An 18,376-nucleotide genomic window follows, 5' to 3' on the forward strand; every position below is an offset into this window, starting at 1 on the left:
ATGCCGTAGTCAGGGGAGGCGCCACAGTAATGATGCAAGGAGCAGAGCAGGGCGGGCCTGCAGGAGGAGGCCACGGAGGGGGAGGCAGCGGGAGCCAGGGACAATGGAGGGATGGGTGGGGAGGCAGCGGGACCCAGGGATGATAAAATACAAGTTGGCCCAGGGTGTCAATTTTCCTAAGGCCGGCTCTGCTCAGATGAAGCCAAAAATGGCATGGGATTTCGCCACCATTTGATCCTACCCATAGCCTCGATTCAGCCTTGAACCTGAACCCAGACCTCTGGGCAGAATGCAACCCAGAGCTGGGTCTGGACACCACCTCCTATAACCCTCCCGTTTGTCTACCCCAAGAGGGGGTTTTAAGAATCAAGTAACCTTATAAAGCCCTTAGCCCGTGTGAAGTGCTCCATATGATCATCCCCAGGAGCAACACACCGCGAATGCCCATGACTGTCCTATCTTCCACACCTGAGTTTGCCGCGAGCCTGTCTCTACCATGCAGTCAATGCTTGGAAGTGACAAACTCCAACTGGGGCTTGGATCAACACAGCTCCGGCCCATTCTTCCCTCACCCCCTAATATAAAGCCAAAACAGAAGTAGGTAAAGACCTTGGAGGGGGAAGGGACTGTGCCTCCAGCTAGTCAGTTCAGAAAGGGAAGGGAGGAGGGTGGAACAAATTTTCCATGCCTTGTAATCCAGTCATGCTGGTTTGCCTGTAAAAACAGAACAGCACAGGAGCACAGCCGCACACTTCACACACGTTTATGGTCCAAGGCCAACCATGACGCAGCGGAGAGTCCGGGTGTCCACCGAGAGTCCCAGCTACACCATCTGTGTGGTGGGCACAGAGGTCTCTATAGACATCTATGGGTAAGACATTCATTTTTAATACTGGGAGATTTGCCGATCTTTGTCACTTTCTCTAATCCGTTTCGACTGTCCGAGGCCATAGGGTGGGGAGCAGCCTCTAGTATTTCGTGTTTATTTTACAGATGAGCGCCAATGAAAAACTTGGATCTAAACTCCCTCGCTGAAATTTGGATCCCGTCTCTGGCCCTCCATCCCAACTTCCTATGAAGCTTTAGCATAATGAGAGATCTGGGGTGAAATGCTCCCATTTTCAAAAGGGAATCAAACACTTACTGAAACTCAAGGGAAGTGACTAGGTCACTTTTGAAAATGGGACTTAGGCACTTTTGGAAATTTTCCCTTGGTCTCCTTGCGTCCATTCCACTGCTGGAAGGAGACCACGGCCTTGCATCACCGTGTCCCCTAAATGGCTACGTGAGGTATTACAACAGTTCTGAAATGCATAGATTCAAACACAGACAGCTGAGACAACTGCAGATACTAAAGCCAGTGCACACCCCTGCTAAATGGATGCTATTTTTGGCCATCAGAGTGCTAGGCAGCAACCTTGCTGGGTGAGTAACTTGTAAAGAATTAAACTGGATGAAAGAATAAATATGCATTCTTCTAAGCGCATAAAAACACACGAATATGCCAGAGAAAGTTTTAAGGGGTAACCTAAGGAAAAGAAGATTTTTCCTGTGCAAAGACCAAGAGTTACTTTATTGTACAGAAGTGAGGCTGTATTTGCTAATGCTGTTCCATTGTTATGATTTAATGACATTTGAACGGATATAGCGCCTACAGGCAAACCACGCTGGGAACCTATTTTTCTAGATGTTGTTTTACGCATGATTATTAAAAGCATTTCTATGACTGGAGCCCCCGGCTGGGACCAGGACCCCACCGCGCTAGGCGCTGTACAACCACAGAACGAAAGTCATTGCTGTCTAGGTAACACAATGGTCGTCATTTAAAGGTCAACATTGACCTGTTCTTGCCTTATTGCTACACAAGAGCAATGGTGGTGCAGGAGCCCAGGTTGTGGGGGTGAGAATTTGACTGCAGGTGCTGCAGGGTTGGAGGTAAGCGTGGAAATTAAGGGTTAACGATAGTTTTTGGCTATGAAGATTGAGCATGGGTGGGGCGCCAGGCCCTGGCTGGCTGGGAGCTTCCACCCTCACTAGCAGCCCTACTCTGCCTTTCACAATCACGGCACTGTTCGGTCCTGCTGCCTGACAGACGCTGCGGCCCAGATCCATTGAAATCAGCAGGGGTTAGGCACCTCGCTGTGTTGGAGGATTTAGGCCTAAGTCAATAGACGACTTCCTTCTCCCCCAGACACGTACAATAAAACCAGGAGAACACACGCACGTCTGGCGCCAAGCCTCGATTCCTCTCTTCCATCTCCAGCCACGTCCTTTGGTAGCCACAGCCTCAGACTTCGGGACGGAATTAAAAAAATAATAATAGAACAATTCGGACCCATCCAGGGGTGGACGTGGTTCCCCGTGTAACCAGGGAGTCACCCTCCTCCTTCCTTTCCCCATTCCCTTGAGTCATTGTCATGGTTACTACCTAATGTAAACCAATCAGGATGATTTACATTGAGAACATATGACTAAGGGAACATGAGCAACGTACTGGTCTGAGAATCACCTCTTCAAGCAGGGGTGGGCAAACTTTTTGGCCTGAAGGCTACAGCTGCGTATGGAATGTATGGCAGGCCATGAATGTTCATGAAATTGGGGGTTGGGGTGCAGGAGCGGGTGAGGGCTCTGGCTGAGGGTGTGGGCTCTGGGGTGGGGCTGGGGGTGCAGGCTCTGGGGTGGGGCTGGGGATTAGGGTTGCAGGAGGGTGCTCTGGGCTGGGACCGAGGGGTTTGGAGGAGCGGAGGAGGATTAGGGATGGGGCAAGGGGTTGGGGAGTGGGAGGAAGTCAGGGGTGCAGGCTTAGGGTGGCACTTACCTCAAGCAGCTCCCGGAAGCAGCAACATATCTCCTCCAGCTCCTACACGGAGGAGTGGCGCCGGCTAGGCAACTCTGTGTGCTGCCCCGTCCATAGGTGCCGCCCCTGCAGCTCCCATTGGCCACAGTTCCAGGCCAATCAGAGCTGCAGAGCCAGCGCTTGGGGCAGGGGCAGTGCGCAGAGCCCCATGGCTGCCCCTACGCGTAGGAGCTGGAGAGGGGACATGCCACAGCTTCCAGGAACTGCGTGGAGCCACAGCACGCATGGAGTGAGGCAAATCCCCGACTCTGCTACCCAGCAGGAGCTTGAGGGCCACATTAAAAGGTCCGATGGGCTGGACACAGGCCGTAGTTTGCCCACCCCTGTCTTAAAGACAAGAGCAGGTGAGGCCAACCTGGGATCTAACCACATCATCCTACTGCTTCATCTCAGCTAGGCTGATTGCTGGAGCCAGGTGACAGATGGGAATTTCCAGCCCCATTGGAAATTTGCTAAGTTCACTTAACTCTGTTCTGAATCCAATTAAATCAAACTTAAAGAAAAGGGGGTTTAATGACATGGCTTTAAAGTCACATGTGAGGTGAAAACACCACAACTTCCCTGTGCAGACAAGCCCTGGATTGAAGTGAGCGAAGGAGTCTTGTGGAGGAAGGTGTCAATGATCCCCTTTCGCAGCAGTTATGGAGCTCTGGATGGATCAAGTCACGTGCTCCAAAAGCAAATTCCCATCGGAGCGGGTGTACTTAAATCCCATGCAGGCCATTTGGATTCAGAATTAAGGAGCCGACTGGAAGTGACCTGGTGAACATTTTCGACAGCCCCGGCTAAGGGGACCAGAAAGCAAGTGTGAAAAAATTGAGATGAGGGGGAGGGTGGAGGGAAATAGGTGCCTGTATAAGACAAAGCCCCAAATAATCAGGACTGTTCCTATAAAACCTGGGACATCGGGTCACCCTAGCCCAGTCCGGGTCCACAAGGAGGAGAGGGTGTACGGAGCCTGTCCCCCCCAGACCTCAAACAGGGCTGCCCAGTTATGGCCCTTGCCCTCCCCGCTAGTGTCTGTGTGGACACAAGCCATGCCAGAAGAGGGAAGAGGCTGTAGGGTCATGTCCCAGCTCCCGCTGTACTAGCCTCAGAGAAACAGCCGTGTTAGTCTGTATTCGCAAAAAGAAAAGGAGGACTTGTGGCACCTTAGAGACTAACCAATTTATTTGAGCATAAGCTGTAGCTCACGAAAGCTTATGCTCAAATAAATTGGTTAGTCTCTAAGGTGCCACAAGTCCTCCTTTTCTTTTTGCCTCAGAGAGGAGCACACTCTGTATGTAGCAGTGGCCAGGCTTGCTTTGGGGTGGTGTGAATCCATCCCAGCCCCCACGCTGGGCCAGAGCCTGGGAGATGCACCCGAGGCCAAGGTATTTCCTCCCTCTTGGAGTGGTCCCCACTTGCAGGAGAAGCATGGTACAGTCTGTGGCTGAGCTGGTGAGCCCCAGTGATGAATGGGTCAACCTGTCTGTAAAACTGCCTTTCCTGGCCTCCCCGCTCCCTGCAGAACAGTGATTTTGCTTCTGTGCAGCATTCTGATTTGTGGGAAATGCTGGGGAGCCTTTGGTTATAAACAAAAATCAAACCAGGCTGGTCCCAGGTACAGGGTCATAGAATCATAGAATCACAGAATCATAGAATATCAGGATTGGAAGGGACCTCAGGAGGTCATCTAGTTCAACCCCCTGCTCAAAGCAGGACCAATCCCCAATTAAATCATCCCAGCCAGGGCTTTGTCAAGCCTGACCTTAAAAACTTCTAAGGAAGGAGATTCTACCACCTCCCTAGGTAATGCATTCCAGTGTTTCACCACCCTCCTAGTGAAAAAGTTTTTCCTAATATCCAACCTTAACCTCCCCCACTGCAACTTGAGACCATTACTCCTTGTCCTGTCCTCTTCTACCACTGAGAATAGTCTAGAACCATCCTCTCTGGAACCACCTCTCAGGTAGTTGAAAGCAGCTATCACTAAACAATCCCAGTTCCCTCAGCCTCTCCTCATAAGTCATGTGTTCCAGACCCCTAATCATTTTTGTTGCCCTTCGCTGGACTCTCTCCAATTTATCCACATCCTTCTTGTAGTGTGGGGCCCAAAACTGGACACAGTACTCCAGATGAGGCCTCACCAATGTCGAATAGAGGGGAACGATCACGTCCCTCGATCTGCTCGCTATGCCCCTACTTATACATCCCAAAATGCCATTGGCTTTCTTGGCAACAAGGGCACACTGCTGACTCATATCCAGCTTCTCGTCCACTGTCACCCCTAGGTCCTTTTCCGTAGAACTGCTGCCTAGCCATTTGGTCCCTAGTCTGTAGCTGTGCATTGAGTTCTTCCGCCCTAAGTGCAGGACCCTGCACTTATCCTTATTGAACCTCATCAGATTTCTTTTGGCCCAATCCTCCAATTTGTCTAGGTCCCTCTGTATCCTATCCCTGCCCTCCAGCATATCTATCACTCCTCCCAGTTTAGTATCATCCGCAAATTTGCTGAGAGTGCAATCCACACCATCGTCCAGATCATTTATGAAGATATTGAACAAAACCAGCCCCAGGACCGATCCCTGGGGCACTCCATTTGACACCGGCTGCCAACTAGACATGGAGCCATTGATCACTACCCGTTGAGCCCGACAATCTAGCCAACTTTCTACCCACCTTATAGTGCATTCATCCAGCCCATACTTGCTGACAAGAATACTGTGGGAGACTGTGTCAAAAGCTTTGCTAAAGTCAAGAAACAATATATCCACTGCTTTCCCTTCATCCACAGAACCAGTAATCTCATCATAGAAGGCGATTAGATTAGTCAGGCATGACCTTCCCTTGGTGAATCCATGCTGACTGTTCCTGATCACTTTCCTCTCTATTGAATAAAGGGGCAAGCTCTGGGCTGCATCTCCTGAAAGACACAGCATAGAAAATGCAGTCCAGGGACAAAGATTTGTGCTGCCTGAATTCAGTGCTGATGTAGGGGTCAAAATGGCCTTTGGCATATATTAGAGCAGCCCTGGGGCTGCTCTAACTTACAGCAGCCTCTCTGTGGCTGCCTAGAGGCTGTGCTGTAGCCTAAAATTCTTGTAGCACTGAGCAGTATGAATACAACTCCTCATCCACCCACTCCCAGCCTGGCATCCCCTCTAAGCAAGGGCCTGGAGTGGGATGGGGGGCTCTAGGTTGCTCATGTGCTTGTGAGGAGGGGCAGGAATTCTTCCCTTGATCCTTGTGCAGCCAGCAGAGCAGCAGAAAGGGTCAGGGGCCCGGAATCAGCCACAAAGCATTTAGCTTTAGAGCAAAGATAGTTCTTTTACACGCACACAAAAAATTGGGTTGGAATCTTTAAATGTGAACCAAGGTCAGAATTGTGTTCTGTGAGAGCTGATGTCACTCATAGATTCCAAGGCCAGAAAGGACCATCGTGATCATCTAGTCTGCCTTCCTGGATAACACAGGCCAGAGAACTGCCCCAAAATTTTTCCTAGAGCAGATCATTTAGAAAAACATCCAACTTTGATTTTAGAATGGTTAGCGATGGAGACCATGGCTACATTTGCTACTTAGGGGTCAGTGTGATTGCAACATCAGCAACATCAGTGGGTTCTTCAGACTTTGCTTGCAAGTGGCTGTTGTCAGTTAGGTGTGTGCGCGCGCTCTCCGGATGCTGTCCCAGCCCTGTGCAGATCGGAGGTTCAGCAGGCCTCGATAGCACTACCCAGAAAGAATGACCAGTGGCACGGTTCAGTGATAAAGGCTCTCGGCCAGGTTTACCATCCCAGCGCCCTGGCTAACACGAGTGCCCTGTGGCAAGGAGCAGCTCAACAGCAGGACTTTCTGCTGTCCCCTAGGCTGCACAAAGGGTTAAGGCGAGGTACCCTCACATTTATAGGTTGAGACAAACAATTTACATACCACCTTACAGGTTTCATGACATCGGTTTGTTTGGTCCCCTTGTCCCTGGCTCCACGTGTCTGGGGCAAAACATCCCTATTCATCACTTCTGTCAAACCCTCTTATCTGGTGCTAGGTCAGGAGGTCCCTGGACTAATCACACACATATCCAGTATCTCTTGCTTCTCAGGAGTGCCTGTGTTTTACGAACAGTAGCAATACTTTTGCCAAGGTCATGTATTGGACTGTGAATTTTTGAGCATCCATTTGAACACATGGCCTCACTTTGGTGCAGAGCCTCTGGTTGAGACCTCAGGTCTTGCACCAGGCCCAGGGCTCCAGGATCTCTCTCTTTCTCTCCCCTACATGGGTCATCTCATCCTACATCTTAATTTGAGGGGAATTTGGTCCAACTCTACTCGTACAAATCAACCACGTATCCAAAGATAATCGAGTTTTCCCCCAACTCCTCCAAAAAATTATGAAACGATTTGTTAGTTTCAGTAAATCATCTGCCCCCAAACCTATAAGGCAGGGGTCGCCAACCTGAGCCTGAGAAGGAGCCAGAATTTACCAATGTACATGGCCAAAAAGCCTCAGCAGCCCCCGCATCAGCTCCCCCTGCTCCCAGCTCCTCCCACCCACTGGCAGCCCCACGATCAGCGCCTCCCCCTCCCTCCCCACACGGATCAGCTGTTTCGTGGTGTGCAGGATGCTGGGGTGGGGGTGGGGGGGAGCGAGGGCATGGCAGGCTCAGGGGAGGGGGCGGGAAGAGGTGGAGTGGGGGCAGGGCCCATGGCAAAGCCAGGGGTTGAGCAGTGAGCTCTCCCCCCCCCCCCCCCCCCCCCCCCCCCCCCCGGCACATTGGAAAGTTGGCACCTGTAGCTCCAGCCCTGGAGTCAGTGCCTAGACAAGGAGCCACATATTAACTCCTGAAGAGCCGCATGTGGGTCCGGAGCCCCAGGTTGGCCACCTCTGCTATAAGGATACAGCTCTGAGTACATAACATGCCAGATCCTCATGACTGTAAAGGAGCTACAATCATTTACATCAGCTGATGTAATGGCACAAAATGTAGAGCTAGCAGAAAAACGGAAAAGCTGTCCTGAACAATTTGGTATGGTCTACGTTGTTTCTGTGTTGCAGGCTCCAAAATGGAACTATTTTTCCTTTTTTTTCCCCCTCTCCCTCCAAAAAAATCGTGAAACTTTTTCAAAATGTTTAGATGTTATTAAATGTATCTCCCAGGCCCTCCCTTCCTCATTGGTGCTGTTGAATGCAATTAAATGAATGACATTCCGGATTCTTTCTTCCATTTTTTCATCCCTCCCTCCACCGCTTTCCATTGGCTACTCTGTAACTTTTCACACTTTCTCTAACCTTGTGAAAGGAATAAAAGGATAAAAAGGAAGGGGGGAGGGTTAAAAAATCAAAATCAGGCAATTTAAAATTTTGAGTTTTGACAAAAATCTAGAACATTTGTGAAATTTTGTTTAATGTTTTTGGTCTGGGGAAAGGGCCATATTTTGCTGAAAAATTGCTTCAAACCAAAATTTCAACCAGCTTGAATAAGATGTAATAGGATGCAACCCCACTTTCCCATCCTCTTTCCCCCCAGGGGGCTTTCCCCTCCCTCACTCTGGGTCCCCGCTTCCATGCCTGCCCATCCACCCAATTCGCCCCATAGGTGGAGTTTGGGGGGGCATGGGAGGGCATTGCCTCCCCAAACTGCAAGCCTCAGACAGGCAGCCTGAGTGTGCAATGTAAGAGTTCTGCAGAGGAGACAAGAGACTTGTCAGGAGCTGCTCCCAGTTTATGCCCTTGAGGCAGGGAGTCAGAATTTTGTTTATAAATAGAGTGATTAACTGGTGATTAAGATAAGAAAGGGCTGTGAGGGTGTTTCCTAAAGTTAAATGAGCTGTTCCAAGCTTGGTGAACTGCAAAAAGTAAGTAGCTTACAATTGTTGTATTCAAGAGGTAATAACGAAAGTTACCTTTCTTTGAGATGATAACTGATTGTTTAGACAAAGGAAATGCAGCAGATCTAATCTCCCTGGATTTCAGTAAGGCATCTGATACCGTTCCACATGATTCAGAGTAGCAGCCCTGTTAGTCTGTATCTGCAAAAAGAAAAGGAGGACTTGTGGCACCTTAGAGACTAACCAATTTATTCGAGCATAAGCTTTTGTGAGCTACAGCTCACTTCATCGGATGCATGGGAAATTATTAGTTAAATTGGAGAAGATGGGAATTAATATGAGAATTGAAAGGTGGATAAGGACTGGTTAAAGGGGAGACTACAACAGGTCATACTGAAAGGTGAACTGTTAGGCTGGAGGAAACTTACTAGTGGAGTTCCTCAGGGATCGGTCTTGGGACCAACCTTATCTAACAGTTTATTCCTTGGCACAAAAAGTGGGCATGTGCTAATAAAATTTGCAGATGACACAAAGTTCGGAGATATTGCCAATGCCAAGGAGGACTGGAATATCATACAAGAAGATCTGGATGACCTTGAAACTGGAGTAACAGAAATGGGATGATATTTAATAGTGTAAAGTGCAAGGTCCTGCATTTAGGGACTAACAATAAGAATGTTTGCTATAAACTGGGGACTTATCAGTTGGAAGTGACAGTGGAGGAGAAAGAGGTGGGTGTATTGGTTGATCAAAGGCTAGCTATGAGCCATCAACGTAATGTGGCTGTGAAAAAAAGCTAACACAGTCCTAGGATGTATCAGGTGAGGTATTTCGGGTAGAGACAGGGACGTGTTAGTACCATTATACAAGGCACTGGTGAGACCTCATCGGGAATACTGTGTGCAGTTCTGGTCTCCCATGTTTAAGAAAGATAAATTCAAACTGGAACAGGTGCAGAGAAGGGCTACGAGGATGATCTGGGGAATGGAAAACCTACTTTATGAGAGGAGACTCAAAGAGCTTGGCTTGTTTAGTCTAACCCATGGAAGGCTGAGGGGAGATCTGATTGCTCTGTATAAATACATCAGAAGGATAAATACCAGGGAGGGAGAGAAGTTAAAATTAAGCACCAGTGTGGACCTCAGAACAGATGGATATAAACTGGCCATCAACAAGTTTAGGCTTGAAATTAGGCAAAGGTTTCTAACCATCAGAGGAGCGAAGTTCTGGAACAGAGGGTGAGGTTCTGTGGCCTGCAGCATGCAGGAGATCACATTAGATGATCATGATGGTCCTTCTGGCTTTAATAAGAGTATCTGAGTACGAATAGACATTACAATTTTAAACTAACCAGTGTCCCTTAAGTGACTTGCCACAAGATGTCAGAACATGTCAGTATTAGAGCTGAGTGGATCTAATATATATTTAATTTTCTTTCTTGATATAGGAATTAGATACAGTGCTCCTGTCAGATATTTCTAAGTTGTTATCTTCAAAAAACACTGGAGTTTTCAGTTGCCTGACTAGCCCCTGGAATCACAGTTAAAGTTGCCTCCCCCCCCGAATCTGAAATGGCGCCCCTATTGTCAGGCATGGAATTTCTTCACCCCCCGCCCCCACGCGCAGTCCTGTTGGCCTGATTGGAGCTCCCGCCCCCAAATGTAGAAGTGAAACTACACCTATGCCCCTCTGGGTTCCTGCTTTTTTCAATCATCATTACTCCCCCAACCCCTCATTCCTTTGCAGGTCCCTGCTCCCCCTTGCCAAGTCCACTCCTCCAGTCCCAGCCTCCCTATTCCTTTCCCTTGGCTTGCCCCCCATCAGGTCCCCACTTCTCCCACTACAAACCCTCCCTATAAGGCTCTCTTATGTCTTAAGTCCAGGCTACAGATAATGTCTCCGTGCAGCAAATGAAGGTGCTGCCTCTGATATTAATAGGCGGCAGTAGGGGGCTGCAGAAAGATTTCTCTGCCAGCTGCACAAGGCAGCCCAGAGGCCCCGATTTCCTGTGACTTAGTGGTCCCATTTAAATTAAAATCAGTAGTCGTGTGCCCATGTCCCCTGAAACGTGAGGGGTTGATGGGACGTGGCATCCCAAAGTTAGCACATTACAGACAAACACCATTGAGTTGAACATTAGACTCCATTTTGCTCAGCCAATGAAAGATTATGAGACGCTCAGATACGGCAATGATAGGGACCACATAAGTACCACGGCTGGAAGTAACTCACACAAAGTCTATGGCTGTTTTCTTCATGCCGATAAACCCACGCGCACTTTGCCAGTCTTCCAAAAGTGGCCCCAGAAGCCATGTACTAGTTCTGGCGGCATGCGATAAATCTGACATTAACACTTCAGCAGTACCCACCAGAAGGCAAGAAGCTATTACACAGGTTTATAGGTAGATTTAAAATTCTGGAGGTGGGTGAATGACGATAGGTTAATCTCTCTCTTTACAAGTTGCTTCAGGCACTGACATACTCATGCAAAGGGAAACAGGGAATAAATCCCTGAAATATTTTTCTTATGGTTAATGTTTACAACTTCATCCCTTTTCTTTGGGAAAAGAAAGGAGGGATGCAAGTCACATGCAAGACAAAAATGCCTCCCCACAGCACATTTAGGTGTTAATAGGTTAATTAATGTTCACAGGGTGCTTTGAAAACGTGACATGCCATATATGCTGCATGCAAAGAATAATTATTGTTTGCAGATGGACTGGATTTTGCATTTAAATGCCACCTTTTATCTGAGAATCTCAATCATTAATTTTTAGCCTCATAAAAATCCCATTTAGTCAGGATTAGAGCTGGGCAAAATTTTTCAGACAACTTCTTTTCCACACAAAAAATAAATGCAGATTTGGCAACATCAAAATGTTTTGTGAATGAATTTGCGCCAATTTCACTGATGACCCACAGCATCTATGGGAGTTTCCTGAGTCTATGGGGATCTTTAGTTAGTGCTTTTATGCGTATACATAAACAGTGAGAGGAACAACTCTGAGGGACCTGGGGATTACAGTGGACAAGAAGCTGGATATGAGTCAGCAGTCTGCCCTTGTTGCCAAGAAGACCAACGGCATATTGGGCTGCATTAGTAGGAGCATTGCCAGCAGATCAAGAGAAGTGATTATTCCCCTCTATTTGGCACTGGTGAGGCTGTACCTGGAGTATTGTGTCCAGTTTTGGGCCCCCCACTACAGAAAGGATGTGGACAAACTGGAGAGAGTCCAGCAGAGGGCAACGAAAATGATTAGTGGGCTGGGGCACATGACTTATGAGGAGAGGCTGAGGGAACTAGAGTTATTTAGTCTGCAGAAGAGATGAATGAGGGGGGATTTGATAGCAACCTTCAACTACCTGAAGGGGGGTTCCAAAGAGGATGGAGCTCGGCTGTTCTCAGTGTTGGCAGATGACAGAACAAGGAGCAGTGGTCTCAAGTTGCAGTGAGGGAGGTCTAGGTTGGATATTAGGAAACACTATCTCACTAGAAGGATGGTGAAGCACTGGAATGGGTTCCCTAGGGAGGTGATGGAATCTCCATCCTTTAAGGTTTTTAAGGCCCGGCTTGACAAAGCCCTGGCTGGGATGATTTAGTTGGGGATTGGTCCTGCTTTGAGCAGGGGGTTGGACTAGATGATCTCCCAACCCTAATATTCTATGATTCTATGACAGTAACCAAGCGCTCTTTTCTGTCCCAGATCCATCCCAAGTGGTGCCACGTCATTTGATGCCCGTGGCACCTCTGGAGTGAGGGTCTATGTTGTCTACAACCCTAGTGCTGTGAAGAAACCTGCTGGTGCATCGAGATGGACCCTCAATTCTCAAGTGGAGGTCATAGTGTCCATGGACATCCCAAGCAGTACTGTCAATGATAGCAAGGTGCGTGGATTGCTGGGCTTTGAAAGTATCACATGATCACTCCTGGAAACATGGGGTCAATCTTTGCAGGATCAGAGGAAAGGGGATATTTTAACTACAGGATGCGGCTCAGTTGCAGAGTGCTTGTATGTCAGAAGCACAGCGATCACCCAACTTCTAAAGAATAGATTCCTAGTTAAATCTGTGTCGTTAACAGCCACAAAAAGACATAGAAGTGAGTAAGGGTGTGTGTGAAGGGGAGAGAGGTTGTCCAAATAATGGAGAGAGGAAGGGTTAACGTGCTGGAAATTCAGCGACTGAAAAGTCTGGTGGTAGACGCTCAGGAGCTGGTGCAAGAGAAGGGAAAACCCTTCTTTCACTTGGCTGGTGCAATGCACTTGTGGCAATGGTACCCCCAATGGAGATTAACTGCGCATAGGCATTGTCTAGATGAGTGGTGCGTAAACTGGGGGGGCGCCCTCTTGGTGGTGCACAAGAGGTTCGGCGGGGGGGCGAAAAGAAACTGGGATCCCGCGGGTCCCATGAATGCCCGCTCCAGCAGCCGCTGCTCTCTGGCCGTGCAGCTCTGAAGGCAGCGTCGCCGTCAGCAGCAGCGCAGAAGTAAGGGATTACTTCAGATTACAAGTAACGGGGGGGACGGTGATGGTGACGGTGACAAATTCTGTGAATGGCAAGGGGTGTGTGTGTGTGACTGGAAAAGCTTGCGCACCGCTGGTCTGCATAGCCCGGGGCAGAGAGCCTCCCAGCCCGGGTCGGCAGATTCTCTAAAAATAGCAGTGGACTTCAGAACACAAGCTCCAGGCCAAGCCACTACTTCGAAGCACTGAACACACAGCTATGTTTAGAGCACGAACGCAAGCCCTGCTAGCCCTAATTTGTTAACCCAGGCCGGGAGGCTCGCTGCCGTGAGCTGAGGACACATGCTCCATGAGCCCAGAAACGACACAGAGGATTCCATGGAATGGGCTTCCCCACCCACTGTTCCATTGGTCAATTGCCCGGGGGTATAAATCCATTGCCGAGACTTTCCCAACTTCCCTTAGCGTGAATGAGGCCCGTTGGACAGTTGATTTTTTATTTGAATGAATGACCCCGCACTGAATCATCAACTGCCATGAGCATGCAGGATGGTCCTACAGTTGATTTATTAAGGGTGGTTTCCATACCCCCATCACCCAACCTCAGCAGATATCGGGCATCATGCCTCTCTGAGGGCAGTGAAGAGATCACGTTCGACAACGGGAGCATGGCATGAGATGGACATTTGCTGGAATTGGTCGTGACCAAGCAATGTCTTCACAGGTTAGGATTTCGTACTATGGACAGAAAGAGAATGCACCTATAGAGGGGGCTTGGTTGTACCTCACCTGTGTCAGTAAGTATTGTAAAAACAATTGGCTAAATACACTCGAGACAGGCAACCTATTCAGCAAATGGGAATTAGTTTGTGTGCGTGTATAAATACTGTAACATTTTCTATTTTTCCATCCACTTCATTATCAGCCATTCAAAGGGAAGAGAGAACTGGATAAACCTCCCTTCATTAAATATATATAAGATATGTGTATGTGTATGTGTATATATTAAATATAATATGTACAAACATTCCTTTCAAATAGATAAAATGTTTGTGTCTACGTGTATATTTAATATATATGCAGAGTATATAATAGAAACCAGTGGTTTTCAACTTGTGGTCCACAGACCACTGGGCGTCCGCAGACTAAGTTGAAGATTTCCAAAGGGGTCTGCACATCCAGTCAATATTTTATTGGGGTCTGCAAATGAAAAAAGGTTGAAACCCACTGATATAAACGTATTATACACCCACACCCTCACCATATATATATTAATGCAGGGAGGTTTGTACGTTTCTCTCTTCCCTTTGAACAGCTTACAATTAAGTGGATGAATGCAAGAAATAGAAAGTTAGTGTGTTAATCTTGCCCACCCCAGCAAATCCATCTGCTGTGTCATGGCCCTACCCACCCGGTGTTCTACACCCCTGTATGAACAATACGACTATCTGGCTGGCTAGCAAGGGGCACAAGGAAACTGGGTGTGGGATTTTCAAAAAAGGCACATACAGCAGAACCTCTGAGTTACGAACACCAGAGTAATGAACTGACCAGTCAACCACCCGGAAGTACACAATCAGGCAGCAGCAGAGACAAAAAAAAAAAAGATACAGTACAATGCTGTGTTAAACCTAAACTACTAAAAAAAAGTGGAAACATAATTTTTCTTCTGCATAATAAAGTTTTAAAGCTGAATTAAGTCAATGTTCAGTTGAAATTTTTTAAAAGAATGGCCCCAATGTTTTGTTCTGAGTTATGAACATTTCAGAGTTACGAACAACCTCATTCCTGAGGTGTTCGTAACTCTGCAGTTCTACTGTACACCCTAGGAAGTTGGGCGATGGACACTGGCTTCTCAACCCAATGTTTGCCCTGGGCTCAAACTCTGGGCACGTATGGGCACTCCCTTAGTCTCCAATTCTACCAGGGCACACAAAGTGATTCAGCTTCTCTATGTAATGTTCACAGCACACACACAGAGAGAAGTTAGATAAACACAGCACTCTCTTGCTGGAAGTTTGCAATGTAACACTACTTTATATCTTAGCATTCAAAACCCTAACACAAAAGAACCCAAAACCAGAGTTAGACAAAGCAGGCTGCTCCCTAAAACAAAGAGGCACAACTCACCCCACCGTACTTCAGGGTGGTTCTCTGCAGACTGACTGCTGAAAGACCAGGTTTCAAGCTTCCCTGCAGATCCTCTGAGCCTGCAAGCAGGACCAGGAAGGCCCTTGTAAATTAAAGTGATGGCATCTCATTTTAACACAGTTTTCAACATACTGACCACACTCTACACTGTGACCTGCCTTTTGATTTTCAGAGAAGTAGCCACCTCCTCCTCCATTCCCATACCCTCTTAATGATGCTCACTTTGTTTCTCTCACTGTCTTTTTTGATCAGCTCAGTGGACTACCAGACAGAGAACCACCTAATATCTACTATTGACTAGCGGTCCAGTAAGGTGCCAGAAACCTGGGGGGAGGGGGGAAGGAGCATTTGCTTACGAATGGCCCCTTTAAAATATTTCATCACTGCAAGCAAATATTTTGGTGTTTACATGCCCATATTCTGGAAACATTTCTTCCTGCTTCCACTGCATTTAATTTTCATTCAACAACAAAAGGCAGATATCAAGGAAACAGGTAAAAGTGCATCCATGAAACTATTTCCACCCGTGCTTTCCTGCTCAAGGGACCAAAGATGGGAGTAGACAGATGAAAATCATAGGAAGTGGCAGGAAAAGGCTGGAACATACAGATTCTGAATGGAGACCTGGGGAGTCCTGTTCACACAGCCCTATCCTGTTGCGTGTGTGGGCGGGGGGCGAGGGGGGGGAAGGGGGAGTTGGTGCTGTCCAGGTATGGATGGATAGCATTAAGGAAACACCCAAGACATCAATGATTTGAGTGTGATCATTCTCCTGCCATCTGAGACCAGGGCTTCCTTCTCCCTTTGTGATTTCAGAAGTCTCTCTAGATGCCGACACAGACCGCAGCGGGATGGTGAAGAGCAATGGAACCAACAAGGTAACGAGACTTAGTTCATATTTGCAAGCAAGGAGCAAGGTAAAGCATTCGGCATTGAAACACACTGGGTGGATCCACTTCCATTCCCGTTTCTAAAGGGCACTAGCCACCAGATGCTGACAGTGACAAAGGTTCTGTGTGGAGACAGGCTGTTTTCTGGATCTCTGAAGAAGCCAGCCTAATCCCGGTATTGTTTTTCCATGCCCTACCACTATGAAACCATGGCATTGGCCCTGGACAAAATTCTCCTCCCTGCTTCTCCAGTGCAGAGTCAGGGGTCAGGAGAGCAGAAGTAGCATCAGAGAAAAGAATTTGGCTCCCTATCTTTTTCCATTGGGCTGTGCAAAAAGAAAGAAACTATCCCTTTGGTCCTGGATCTGTGTATCTGCTGTGGGTCCCAGCTTGCTCCATGCCTAGGTTAAACAGTCAGATGCCCAAGTTCCCAGGGAATGTTTTTTCATGGAACAATACAGGGATAGATTCACCCCAGCTGCTCTCCTGTAGGGACTCTCCCAGGGGAGGGCAAGTAGCTTCTGCTTTTCGTCAAACCATGTCTACACTAGAAAAAAACCCCATGGGTTAACTAAGGTTATGTCTACACTAGCACTTCCATTGGTACAACCTATGTTGCTCACAGGTGTGAAACTCCGCGAGCGACATAAGTTTCACTGACAGAAGCGCCGGTGTGGACAGAGCTTTGTTGGTGGGAGACGCTCTCCCGCCGACATAGCTACTGAAACTCGGTGGGGGTCGTTTAATTATGTTGACGGGAGAGTCTCTCCGCAGGAGATCTTGCAGCGGTGCAGCCGCATTGGTACAGCTGTGCCGCTGTAAGATCTCTGTGTAGACATGGCCTAATTTGGATTAAAATGCTAGTGTAGACCCGGCAGCTGTAGGTTTAATGTGAGTTTAATATGGGGCTGAGATCTTACCAATGGGTTAAAACTACAACTAACTCCCTTGTCTACATTAGGGTTTTAGCACATTAGTTTGTTAACCTGTTAAAATCTATTTTCCTAGTGTAGACATGGCTCTGGGTTTTCGTCAGCCAGGGGCACCCTTAGAGTATGTCCGCACTGCAATTGGGAGGTTTGATGGCTGGCTCCGCCCACCCAGGGGTACATACGTGAGTGGCCACCGAGAGTCCTGTCCAGACAGGGCTAGTCCATGCAGCCACCAGCTGCTGTGGCTTCACAGCGATTGTTTCTTGAGCTAGCTTTGCTCTCAGGAACGTCTCCTTGTGCGGCAATCACCTTCCCCGTGCGTCGCAGATGGACCTGTCGTTTCTGCTGGAGGCTGCAATCCAGATGTGCTGACTCAGCACATCTGCTGTACACGCCTGACCACACCCCGTCACAGGTGTGGCCCCATGCCCTGATCATTGCCAGGGTTGTTCGGAGGGAGGAGAGGAAGAGTAGATTCCGGGTGAGGAGGAAGATGGAATTCAGGCTCACTGGCCTGGTTAGTTTTTGTTCCAGATCCCTTTGTGTTTCCTCTACAGATGAAATGGATGTGGGGCCCTGACGGGCAGGGAGCCGTGCTACTAGTGAACTGCGACAGGGACAGTCCGGGCGCCAAGCATATGGACAGTGCTTACCAGTATGTGCAGTCCTACGCAGGTACTCGCTGGGAACTGACCTCTGCTCTGGGCCAAACGTTAGACAGGTGCAGGGGGAGGTCTGACCGTGAGCCAGGCCAGGGCAGAACTAGATGGGCCAACTCTCATGTGCTACCACTACGATTCCAACACAGGGGAAGTGAGCTTCAGTGCGTAACACCTGGCGATGGGATCGGACGGTCCCTTGACTCATGTCTCCAACCACGGCTACTTATCTTTTGTTGTGGGGGGGCCATCCCCCTTTGTCTGCACATCTCCCTCCCCTCTTAGGGCTCATCTACACAGGGAAGTGAGTCAAAAACAGCTAGCGAGGGTATGAATTTAAGTTCAGTAACTATTCTCCATTAACTCCCCATGTAGATGCTCCTTTTCCTCACAAACAGTGCCTTTTACACAGTGTGGCTTAATCCACTTTGGACTGACCTAATCTGTACAAAGGCACTCAGAGTGTGGAATCGGCATGTCCACACAGGAAACTCATCTGGAACAGCTATTTGGCTATTCTGCACTAACTAAAAGGGGGGACTTTTCCCCTATTTCGACAAACCCTTAGATGCTATCCTGGCTGGGAAAACAAACCGAGTAGACAAACAGAAGTG

General features: G+C 48.2%; 1 protein-coding gene across 1 annotated transcript in view; it reads left to right on the plus strand.

Moving 5' to 3' along the window:
• Positions 1-782: 782 nt before the first annotated feature.
• Positions 783-18,376, plus strand: part of LOC144277048 (protein-arginine deiminase type-1-like) — a 38,177-nt gene continuing 20,583 nt past the window's right edge. The window contains exons 1-5 of the mRNA XM_077837571.1: positions 783-871; positions 12,372-12,552; positions 13,855-13,927; positions 16,098-16,159; positions 17,661-17,778. Coding sequence (XP_077693697.1) covers positions 783-871; positions 12,372-12,552; positions 13,855-13,927; positions 16,098-16,159; positions 17,661-17,778 — 523 coding nt within the window. The remainder of the gene's footprint in view (positions 872-12,371; positions 12,553-13,854; positions 13,928-16,097; positions 16,160-17,660; positions 17,779-18,376) is intronic.

Source organism: Eretmochelys imbricata, chromosome 18 (genome assembly GCF_965152235.1).
Source record: "Eretmochelys imbricata isolate rEreImb1 chromosome 18, rEreImb1.hap1, whole genome shotgun sequence".
Lineage (NCBI taxonomy): Eukaryota > Metazoa > Chordata > Testudines > Cheloniidae > Eretmochelys > Eretmochelys imbricata.